This window comes from Maylandia zebra, linkage group LG12, assembly GCF_041146795.1.
Source record: "Maylandia zebra isolate NMK-2024a linkage group LG12, Mzebra_GT3a, whole genome shotgun sequence".
Taxonomy (NCBI): Eukaryota; Metazoa; Chordata; class Actinopteri; order Cichliformes; family Cichlidae; genus Maylandia; species Maylandia zebra.
In genome coordinates, this window is record NC_135178.1 from 6,644,629 (window position 1) to 6,657,318 (window position 12,690).

The 12,690-nt window shown below is 41.8% G+C and overlaps 1 protein-coding gene across 2 annotated transcripts in view; it reads right to left on the reverse strand.

Annotated features, from left to right (window-relative positions):
* Positions 1-12,690, reverse strand: part of hk2 (hexokinase 2) — a 43,169-nt gene that overhangs the window by 15,187 nt on the left and 15,292 nt on the right. For both annotated transcript variants that reach the window (XM_024804461.2, XM_076890621.1), the window contains 5 exons: positions 9,813-9,912; positions 9,126-9,309; positions 6,682-6,843; positions 3,535-3,768; positions 624-928 (listed from right to left, as the gene is read on the reverse strand). In XM_024804461.2, the coding sequence (XP_024660229.2) occupies positions 624-928; positions 3,535-3,768; positions 6,682-6,843; positions 9,126-9,309; positions 9,813-9,912 (985 nt within the window). The remainder of the gene's footprint in view (positions 1-623; positions 929-3,534; positions 3,769-6,681; positions 6,844-9,125; positions 9,310-9,812; positions 9,913-12,690) is intronic.

Consider the following 12,690-nt stretch of genomic DNA (forward strand, 5'->3'; position numbering starts at 1 on the left):
AGCAGAAAATAAATAAAGTCAAAGACTCAGCGGTCCTGTTGCTCTATTTTCACCTGTAAAGCAGGACTGCAGTAGGCGGAGGTTTACCCTGGTGCAGGTGTGCAGCGGTCAGTGGAAGGATACGGCAGTGTCTCTGTGAGTTTCCCATTACGTCGTTGCGCTCTTGGTGCTTCCTTGGAAGTTTAGGGGTTTTTTCGCTGTAAAAAGAAGTTTTCTTCCCACGCACGATGGACGCTAATGTTTTTGTCACTTTTTATGGAATCAAACTCAAAGTAAGGTCAGTACTTCCACGCTTTAAACGCTGCACGCTCATACTCTCTCCCGCACTCGATATGTGATCCATTGTTGATCTGCACACAGCTGTTGTCACTAACGGCGCACTCGCTTACGTCACTGTCGTGAGACATTCTCGCAAAAAATCACGGTTTTAGTAACGCAGTAACGCAGCGTTCCTACGGGAAAGTAACAGTAATCTAATTACCGATTTTGCAATAGTAATCCCTTACTTTACTCGTTACTCGAAAAAAGTAATCAGATTACAGTAACGCGTTACAAGTAACGCATTACTGCCCATCTCTGGTCAAAAGCAAGCCAGAGCTTGGGGGAGGTGGGGTTAAACCTACCTGATCCGTCGGGAGTGGATCGGACATAAGTGGGAAGCATCTTGATGCTGGCCTGCTTGTGGGTTTGCTTTGACAGACCTCGGGTCATCTCCTCGCTGAATCGCTTCTTTACCTCCAGCAGCTGTTCGCGACTCAAGCGCAGCGTGTCGAGGATGTGCTGCCGGTCAGCATTTTGGTTGGCAAGTCGGAAGGCCACCGCAGTCACCATAGCTGCACCCTTCCCACTACCATCCTGTGACTGCAAAAAACGCACATCGCAGTCGGGTACAAGTCGACGAACCATTTTGTTGAGCCTCCTGGAAAACCTAGAAAAGACACACATTTGGTTAAGTCCCCATGGTTTCTGTCTTCTGTTGTTCCTTTTTCGCTTGTACACATGATACCCAAACAACTTGCTCAGTTGTGTTTTGATCTTTTTTTTTTTTTTTTTTTTTTTTTTTTACATTGAAGCTGCTCTACACCAGACAATAATCAGGAACATCATCTATGGGCATTTCCTTCTTCAGAGATTAACATTGTGTAGCCACTTCTTATACCTGAGTATATCATGCTTATGATTTTTGCCAAGGAACACACACACACACACAGAATCATTTTTTTCATACACACTGTGCACTTTAACTGATGAACCTGGTGACATTTCCACTAGATATATTTGATCAGCAAACCTTTTAAATTTAAAATGAACATCTTTTGACCCTGTGTCGCACAAATACAATCAGCTGTGCCCATTAACGTCTTGAACACACCCTCCTTGTCAGTTAACCCCCCCCCCACACACACACACACACACACACACAATGACAAGCTGTATATTTTATAGATTATCATTTTCAGTTACACTAAAAGCAGCGCATAATCAAGCCAGCTAGGAAACCTGGAAAAGGTAAGTGGCAGGCAATTCAGCTTGCAGCAATTTTCCTTTAAGAAAAAAGGGGGGCAGAAAGATAAGGACTCAGTTTAAGAGCACAATTTCTTATAGATGGATTTTTCTCTGCTATAAGTGAACTTGATGATGCTCCTTTATCATGTATACATCCTTCCAGCATTCAGTCTTTAAACTGTTTGTCTGACTTATTTATATAATCACACAGAGCAAATACAGTGGGGCAAAAGTATTTAGTCAGCCACCGATTGTGCAAGTTCCCCCACTTAAAATGATGACAGAGGTCAGTAATTTGCACCAGAGGTACACTTCAACTGTGAGAGACAGAATGTGAAAAAAAAATCCATGAATCCACATGGTAGGATTTGTAAAGAATTTATTCGTAAATCAGGGTGGAAAATAAGTATTTGGTCAATAACAAAAATACAACTCAATACTTTGTAACATAACCTTTGTTGGCAATAACAGAGGTCAAACGTTTACTATAGGTCTTTACCAGGTTTGCACACACAGTAGCTGGTATTTTGGCCCATTCCTCCATGCAGATCTTCTCGAGAGCAGTGATGTTTTGGGGCTGTCGCCGAGCAACACGGACTTTCAACTCCCGCCACAGATTTTCTATGGGGTTGAGGTCTGGAGACTGGCTAGGCCACTCCAGGACTTTCAAATGCTTCTTACGGAGCCACTCCTTTGTTGCCCGGGCGGTGTGTTTTGGATCATTGTCATGTTGGAAGACCCAGCCTCGTTTCATCTTCAAAGTTCTCACTGATGGAAGGAGGTTTTGGCTCAAAATCTCACGATACATGGCCCCATTCATTCTGTCCTTAACACGGATCAGTCGTCCTGTCCCCTTGGCAGAAAAACAGCCCCATAGCATGATGTTTCCACCCCCATGCTTCACAGTAGGTATGGTGTTCTTGGGATGCAACTCAGTATTCTTCTTCCTCCAAACACGACGAGTTGAGTTTATACCAAAAAGTTCTACTTTGGTTTCATCTGACCACATGACATTCTCCCAATCCTCTGCTGTATCATCCATGTGCTCTCTGGCAAACTTCAGACGGGCCTGGACATGCACTGGCTTCAGCAGCGGAACACGTCTGGCACTGCGGGATTTGATTCCCTGCCGTTGTAGTGTGTTACTGATGGTGACCTTTGTTACTTTGGTCCCAGCTCTCTGCAGGTCATTCACCAGGTCCCCCCGTGTGGTTCTGGGATCTTTGCTCACCGTTCTCATCATCATTTTGACCCCACGGGATGAGATCTTGCGTGGAGCCCCAGATCGAGGGAGATTATCAGTGGTCTTGTATGTCTTCCATTTTCTGATGATTGCTCCCACAGTTGATTTTTTCACACCAAGCTGCTTGCCTATTGTAGATTCACTCTTCCCAGTCTGGTGCAGGTCTACAATACTTTTCCTGGTGTCCTTCGAAAGCTCTTTGGTCTTGGCCATGGCGGAGTTTGGAGTCTGACTGTTTGAGGCTGTGGACAGGTGTCTTTTATACAGATGATGAGTTCAAACAGGTAACGAGTGGGGGACAGAAAAGCTTCTTACAGAAGACGTTACAGGTCTGTGAGAGCCAGAGATTTTCCTTGTTTGAGGTGACCAAATACTAATTTTCCACCCTAATTTACGAATAAATTCTTTACAAATCCTACCATGTGAATTCATGGATTTTTTTTTCACATTCTGTCTCTCACAGTTGAAGTGTACCTCTGGTGCAAATTACTGACCTCTGTCATCATTTTAAGTGGGGGAACTTGCACAATCGGTGGCTGACTAAATACTTTTTTGCCCCACTGTATGTGGCTGTTCACTGAGATCACCTCCCTGAGACTTGCCTTTATGCTCTTATATTCTTTGTCTCAGGGACATGCAGGCACACAGAATGAATAGTAAAAATGTGATTTGAAGTGACAAACACAGCCACAGTCACTCCACAGCTACAGTAAAAGGTGCCAGTGACACAGATCAAAGTCATGAATGTGTTGGCGAGACCAACATAACAGAAGTGATTCACTTACTCTGGATGATTCTTGTAAACAGAGCCATCCACTCCAATAGTGACACGCAACTTCTCAGCAGCTTTGTTATCCCGGATCTGTCGCAGCACTGATGCTAGAGAGGAAGCGCACAGGTGTGCGGCCCGTGTGGATACAATCTGACACACCCTCCGAGTTGCTATGCAGTCCTCAACCGACGGGTCCAGCCCCAGGCCACGAAGTATCTTCTCAGCACTAGCAATACCTTCCTCATCTCTGCAGGAAGGAAAGTGAAGAAATTAATGTGAAGAATAGAAGAAGAGCTTGAGGACAGAATTCTTACCCTCCCCCATAAAAACGTCGTTTTATTTTAAGTACGTGCCAAGTGTTTTTTAAAAGGGCAAGACATTTTTAACACAGCTGTTCCAAACAGCCTAGATTATTATAGATGCTCACATTATTTTACTTTGCATACGGAAACATAATGATTTCACAAAAAAACAAAAACTAACAGCTTCAAAATTATTAGCCTCCATGCTAATAGCTAGTTGCATATACAACTACATATTTCCTTTGCAAATCTTTTAAGCTCCTCCACATTTTATGTTTTTCTGGCATGGATCTTAGTCTTTAGTTCATCCCACAGATTTTCAATTTTGATTCAGCTCAGGGCTTTATGTAGGCCAGTCAGGAAGAGTCACTTTGTTTGTCTGGAGGTAGTTCTCCAACAGGAGAGATGTGTGTTTTGGGTTGTGGTGTTTGGAGACAAAGGGAGGATCTCAGCTTTGGTGCTCGCTGCTACAGGTTTGTTTTTTCCAAAATCTGCAGATATCCTTCTTCATGATTCCTTCCACCTTGATGAGATTCTCAGTTCCAGACAAACGAAACAATCACAAGCATAACACTCCCACCATCGTGTTTCAGTGTGGGGAAGGTGTTCTTTGGGTTGTACGCCTCTTCCTTCTCTATCCTCAACCTTCACAGCACATTTTTAATTACTAGCATATAATCTCTGCCCACTGCTTTTGAACATTCAAACTCAGAATTTAACTTATTAATGAAGACCTATTAATAGATTATTTACCAGAAAGCAATAAAGGAATAATAAACTTTCAGGAAATGGACTGTGTGTTCTGTGAGATGGTCTGGGTTTCTCTTCCCTGCATGCTGTACTTCTACTTTGCTGTTGGGGAAGATTTCTGTTCAAGAATCTTTGAAAGACCCACTAAACATGTATTTGGTGTTAAACATCACTTGTTCACCTCTTTAGCTATAAATAACTAATATTTTGACTCAATCCACCCAAAAAATAAACATAAAAATAAAAAATCTAGCAAAACAGGAGCGATGGCAATTATATGCAAATAGAGCCATGTGAGGACGTTTACACAAGACTTTATGCAGTTCACCCCATTATTTAGTGATGTCTGAAACAACTTTCAGCCACAATAACTTGAAGCAGGGTTCCACAGTTAAACAAATTATAATCTCAACTACAATTAAATGAATATGAGTGATCATGCATTAAAATGTATATAAAGTAATGCCCTGTTGATTTCATTTTGTTGAAAGTTTTGGTGAATAAGAAGGACTACTTTGATACAAATATGTGAACAGATGTGAAAGGAGTGTGAATTATAATATTATTGTTCACTAAATACTCGTGATTGTCATTTTGGCCCTAACTTGAATTAATTGTGTTGTGTGTGACTTTATCACTCTCTCTTGTCATTGTGTCATTTTGGCTCTTCTTTAAAATGTTGCTTCAGTTCATTGCAGTGTGGGAGCACTCATTTATGCAACACTTTCTTAGCGTCTTGATGCATTCTCAATCATCCAGGAAAGTAAATCTCCAAAAGTTGATTCTGTTCATCTGGACGTAGCGTTTTGTGGGAGAAACGTTTCGTCACTCATCCAAGTGACTTCTTCAGTCTCGGCTGACTGCAGGTTTGCCCAATCTTATAAACAGTACATTTTGCAGTACAGTAAATTTGAATACATTTGCATAATGACATTATGCAAACGTACTGTTTATAAGATTGGGGAACCTGCAGTCAGCCGAGACTGAAGAAGTCACTTGGATGAGTGACGAAACGTTTCTCCCACAAAACGCTACGTCCAGATGAACAGAATCAACTTTTGGAGATTTACTTTCTTTCAGTCAGATTTACAGAATTTCAGTCAGGCTGAGGTCTGGGCCATTACAACACCTTGATTCTTTGCCTTTTTCACCATTCTGTTAGAGATTTCTTGCTGTGATTGGGCTCCTGTTGCATGAATGAGTTTCATCCGAATGGTGAATGGACTGGTTATTATCTATCCATCCATCCATCCATTCGCTTCCGCTTATCCTTTTCAGGGTCGCGGGGGGTGCTGGAGCCTATCCCAGCTGTCATAGGGCGAGAGGCAGGGTACACCCTGGACAGGTCGCCAGTCTGTCACAGGGCCAACACACAGGGACAGACAACCATTCACACTCACATTCACTCGCACATTCACACCTAGTGGCAATTTGTATTATCCAATTAACCTATCCCCACAATCTTTGGACGGTGGGAGGAAGCCGGAATACCCGGAGAGAACCCACGCAAACACGGGGAGAACATGCAAACTCCACACAGAAAGACCCCGGCCTGATGGTGGAATTGAACTCAGGACCTTCTTGCTGTGAGGCAACAGTGCTAACCACCGTGCCACCGTGCTGCCCCTGGTTATTATCTACTGCTTATATAATGCATACATTCACACTCCGATGCATCGGAGAGCAATTTGGAGTTTGTGATGCAGAAGGCAGGATGCAGTCAGGGATCGAACCATCAACCTTCCAATTAGTACATGACCTGCTCTACCTCCTGACTACAGCCAGCCCACCCAACCTATGCAACTTTAAAAACGTCAGCAGTGTTGCCATGTTATTTTTAGACTGACGTCCAATGGAGCTATAATTGTTCAGCCTTTTTTTTGTGCTGTCATGAACTTTAACATTTAACAGACTAATTCAGGTCTGCAGAGTGTCAGATGTAGCTCTTGGTTGTTCGGCAGTTTCGATGAGCATCTTAATTCCTGGCATAGCTCGTTGCTACTAACATAATGTTCAACAGGTTTGCACTTAATCCGCCATCTGAGAGATATCACAGAATGCAGTGTCAAGGTGCAGATGTGCACACACACACACAAAGAAAAACTAACTTGTCATTCTCGATTGCATAGATGTGGCTGGTACTGAAGTGTCCGGTGGTGAGGAGCTCTGACGTAGTCTTGCCCTGAAACAGCAGCTGTGATCTGGCCATCTTTACCAAGATGAGACGTACCAGTTCCCCCATGTACATCCCACTAATCATCTTCTCAAACCTGCATGCAACATGAAAAAAAGAGAAGCAAAACAATGTGATATACATATATTTATAAAATATGATGAGCTCTATTTATGTACATCTACACACAGTGTTGGGGAGTAACGGAACACATGTACCGCCGTTACGTATTTAACATACAAAATATGAGTAACTGTATTCTGTTACAGTTACCGTTTAAAAAGGTGGTATTTAGAATACAGTTACTTTGCTGAAATTAAGGGATTACATGGCGGTATTTTCCTGTTTCATATGTTCGGCTATGCTCTCTCTATTTTTGGTTTCCACGCCCCAAACAAAACACGCATTAAGAGGCTCTAATGCCTGTGTCTCAATCTCGCGGCCCATGTCACCCCTACTTGCGGCCCGCATAATGACGTAAAGAAATATTTTAAAAAAATGATTCACAAAAATGATTTAATATGCAGGCAGAGTGTTACAGGCATAGCCCTAAAGAATGTAGCCTCATGGGCAGTGTAGTCTGTGCTGCACGGAGAATGCACTGCCATACCCGTTATGTGTCTGTGAGCGTGAGGAGGGAGAAAAAGGAGAGTGGAAAAGTACAAGTTGTCACCGAGCAGAAACGGGAGCTGGAAGCATGTAAATATAATAATAACCACTGCAGCCAAAAAGAGAGCCTGACGAGCCCAGTTGTAAGTAAGCTATTAAGACTCGACTGTACACTGTGTTCGTGTTTTCCTCAGAAACAAAAAGTTCCGTTGGAGCAGTCTTTCAACGCCTCTCTCTGTCTCTCGCTAGCAAACTTGAACCACACAATAAAGTAAAGCTAGTTTTCAGCTACGAGCCCGACACGGAACCCGACGTAATAGCCAGAGGTCCCTTTACTACAGTTTGGAGCCGCGGACCTGTTTTCTATACGAGATCACTGCAAAAGGTGCAGCCTTACCTAATGTCCACCTTACTGTTACTCATTTTATATTAAGATTTAAACATCTAGTTGGTATTGGTATGGCGAGTAACCTTCAGTAATAGTAATAAATCACACAGCAATCACACAGGTCTCTCTTGGAAATGAGATTTTTAATCTCAATGAGATTTTTTTACCTGGATAAATAAAGGATTAATAAAGCAATAGTACATTCATGTAGTTGTAAAAAAGCATGATAATATATTAAGTAATCCAAAGTATTCAGAATACATTACTCTCATTGAGTAAGCAGCACATAACAAAGCTGTTCCCAAATTAAATGCTGAGGTAAACTGCCTTTCCAGCAGAGTATTATTTTTATGTTTTTAGACAAACAAATAACAATGTTTGACAAGTGTGAGACAGTCAGAACTACAAAGATTTTAATAAATAAACTGTCAAAAGTTTGATTTTTGTTTTAGAATTACATGGTAATAATGATCCACCAATTAGGCATTAAAGTCATTCGTTGAAGTATATAAACTGTTTAATCTCTCTGTGACGCACTGCATGCTTTATTGTGACTGGAAATTAAGGTCACGCAAACTTAAATCCGTCACCTAACTCTATTAAACCCTGTCTGGGCCCAGACCTCTTATTGAGGTTTCTCATGTGATATCAAGAGCTGTCCACTATACTGGATGTGATACAACCACTGGTTGCTAGGGAAAAATGTGCTTTTCTGACAGGTTGCCAATGGTTCCTGCAGGTTGATGGCTGTCGCTGGGTGAAATCAGTTGCAAAGAAGGTGCTGCACCAAAAACCTCCCTGCAGGTCACCTTTAGTTTTTCATGTTTGTCTGCAAATACTCCAACAACTAGCCAAGCAGCAGTAAAACTTAAAGAAACATAAACCAGAAATAGTTAGCTGTGCCTTTTGAAATTTGCCGGCTGCAGTGCTGAAGGGCTCCATTTCCAGTTTGCATCGCATTTTTCATTTTCACTGATACTCTGAAAGCAGCTGGCCAGTATTAGCAGAGCCGAATATTCATTTTTCCCTCACGACCGGTGGTTGCCAGATGGTCATGGACCAATCTCTAGGCCTGTGTGACTGAAGCCTTATTCACTTGAACCTACATGATTGTCACATGTCCACATGTCTGCAAAACCGCAAATGTTCCAGGACATACTGACTTTTTTGACAGAACTCTGAATTAGTATATGAAAAAGGTTATTTACATAATATCAGCAACAACATCAACAAAGGTGAAGCAGTCAGACAAAGTATTTCAATATGCCCACATGAATGGAAATCAGAGAGAGTCGCTTCTAATTCAAACCCGCCTGCCTGTGAAGCCACCAGCGTGGGATGTTTTATCTAATACCAAGTCGTGTGAGAACAAACACACTCACAGCTGCTTGCCAGGGTTGAATGAGCCTGCGTCCAGCTCCCGGTCAATGTCAGTGCGTAGGTCCTCCAGGGCCCCGTCGTCCCCAAAAGCACCCCACTCAGTATTTACACACATCCGCCCCTCGTCACCATCCAGAACACCAATGTTCCTCATCTGCTCCATGTAGCAAGCGTTGGTCCCCGTTCCTTGAGAAAAGAGATTTCACTGCAACAACTCTGTCAGTAACTATATAACGACTAACTGAGAGGTCGGCTGGGCTTAGTGGGCACATTTAAGATTACACTTACAAGATGAGTGTGAAAGCACCTGTGCTCACTTCTCTCCTCTAGTTTGTATATATTTTTACAATACAAGTTACAAATATAATACTATAACAATAATATCACACTTTGCAGCAGAAACTGCATCTGAATGAAATCCATTAAAGGAAAAATTAAATAGAGATGAATAAGAAACTTCAGCAGGGAAATTTCTTTTTTTGAGTGCAACAGTGAGGTGCCACATGTTCTGGCCTTCAGCATTAAAAGATTTTTTTTTTCATGAACATCGATATTTTTACCCAAGAAGAAAACAGATGGAGCAGTTCATCCATTAGGATGCAGTTTAATGGGTGTTACATCACTGTTGTGTGGTAGAAGTCTCACTGAGCCTCATAATCCATTTATAGTCACTGTTACATTAGACTTACCTACAATGAGGCCAACTTCACAGTGACGGTCATCAAAGCCACAGGTCATCATGGTTCCCACTGTGTCATTGACCACAGACACAATGTCAATGTCAAAGTCCTGCAATGAGAATCTGTTTATTAAAACAAGCTTTCATTTGAATTCACTACTTCTTGCATCACAGTATTTTGGATTTACTTCAGCACTTCATTTTGTTTAATTTACTACACTGAAATCAATCTTTAAGTTTTTATGAGGACATTATGCAGGTGTTTTATCTAAACGTGTTTTCTTGCTGAGGTTTGCTGAGGACATTTGTTTAGTTATTGTGGATGACCTTCCATACTTATAGCTGGAAGTATCATTGATATCTTTAATAGGCACAATGCAGCAGCTCATGCTGTCATTACCCCAGGTCACCTGCACAAGACGCATGTAGTGTTAGCCTGCACAAAAAGATCTTTTCTTCCAAGTTATTAGAGCCTGAGCATTCACATTGCGAAGGCTCTATTGTATCTGCTCCATTTATTTAATATCAGTCCTCCCTTAGAGTACACGATTTGCATACGAGCTCCAACCAGGATGCTCTTTGGCACTGTGTGATCACGTAGAAACCAAAGCAAACTCTCACATTGTACCATTTGTACTTTTTTACCATTTGCTGCTCCAAAAGAGCCAGTGTGAATTACTTGTAAGTTTGTTGTCAACAGACACTAAATATCTTGTTTGAGGTGAGCCAAGCCTCGCGTATACTCAGAATTCAACATAAACTCTAGTTTTGGCACTGGGTTCAGTCCTTACTCCTTTTCCCCATGTATGCATGCTCATGAAGATGATTCATAAAGCCCCTGGATACATGAAAATTATCAACTTGCATGGACATGTTTGCATTGTGGCAGATGTATAGCAGAACAAGTCAGGCTGGTGGTTTGCATTTGTCTACTCATGTTGTTCTGAGTCTTTCCAATACTTCAGCCAGCTTACTGAAGAAATTAGAAAGGCTTTGAGAAGTGATGGTTGATCTGCTCATCTGCTCTGTTATATGCTCTTCATCATCCAACCAATGACAAGGAGTCAGTGGTTGAATGATTTTGACCACTGCCAAGATGGGCATGCTTCTTCTTGACTTGTGGGATTTAACGATTAGAACGATTTGGTCATGAAACAGTGGAGTAAAACGAGCACGCTTGCCTTGTGGTGTCAGGCGTGTTTTGAGATCATGTTGCAAAGTTTCCTCACACTATAATCAGACAGGATGAGAGAAACAACACCTCTACACTGAGTTTCTCATGTGTGCCCAAGTCTATCTTTTCCTGCAGGTTGAGGAATAAGCACTGATGAACCACATTATTAGGTACACCTGTTCAAACTCCTGTTAATGCAAATATTCAGTGTGCCAACGATGCTAATGTATTAGCTGCTTAACCATAGCATAGTTGTGCCAGGCTGACTGGTCAGAGGTTACAGTTTACACAGCAAAGCTTAAAATCTGATATATTGTCTAATGGTTTGGGTTTTTTCCCGGGACATGAAACATAAAAAGATTTTTCTACTATGTGTTACGTGTAATTATTTAGCAGTCCTCACTTAATTAGTGAATTAATTACATCTACAGCAGTGTTTCCCAACCACTGTGCTGCGGCAAATAGGATTGCCGTGAGAAATGATCAGGTGTGCTGTGGAAGATTATCTGGTTCCACCTGATTAGTACACCGAGCGGCTGGTGTGAGTCACGGGCAGAACAACTACAATGTCTTCCACTAGAGGGCAGTACAACGACCTGCTCTAATTAATCGGTTGCCAACTGCCAGTAAAACAGAAGAAGAAGAAGAAGACAAAGAAGAAATTGCATAAAGTCACACTGTGAGTGAGACAACGCAGCGTGTAATAGCAATAAATAAATATTTGAAAAGAAAAAGTAGTCATTCTGACCTGGTCCTGGAGAAAATTCAGACCCAGATGAAGGCCCTAGCATGAGTAGTGGTCAGATGAAAGCAAAAAAGGTATACTGGGGACAAAGCAAGCCAATTCCACTATCCCTGGTGCGCAGGGAAAAATGATCAATATGCTTTTTGTGACATTTTTGTTTGGTGGTGTGCCATGTGATTTTTCTAATGTGAAATATGTGCTGTGGCTCCAAAAGGTTGAGAAACACTGATCTACAGCAGTGGCACCCAAGCATTTTAGCACCACGGACCAGTTTATGTCCGATAATATTTTCACGGACCGGACTTTAAGGCGTTGCGGATAAATACCACAACAAAAAAACAAAACAAAACAAAAAAAAACGGTACCGGTACCGAAAAACAAAGATTTCTTCATAACACACGGGCAAAGACCCAGGGAAACAGAGTTAACGATAAATATGATTTAAAAAAATTAATAAATAACGTTAAAAACCCTGAAAACCATACATTTCACACCCGAGCCTCAACTCTTGCAGCCCGGTAATAAACGACTCACGGACCAGTGGTTGGGGACCGCTGATCTACAGTATATCTGTCTCAACTTTCTGTTGTATTCCTGCTGTTTCAAAAATGATACAAACAGGAACGCTGCACAGTGCCCTCTGGTGGACAAAGTATGAAAAACCAACATTCATAACATGGTTGAAGGGTGTTTCTCCCATCTTGTCCTTACAACCTTTCATAAAGAGTTGTAAATGAGTTTAAAGAAGGGTGGAGTTTTCTGCTCTACACACTGTGGGCCTCTTGTTACTTGCTAGTTAAACTTCCTTTAAACACCACAGTAGCTGAGGTATTGTTGCTGATCCCTGATCCATCCCTGTATGAACACAGTATGCCCACCTTCTGATGGCTGCTTCCCACACATTAACATGTCATGTTTCAAAGCTCAGATCATCCTAAATTCGTTTTCTTGAATATGACACTGATTTCA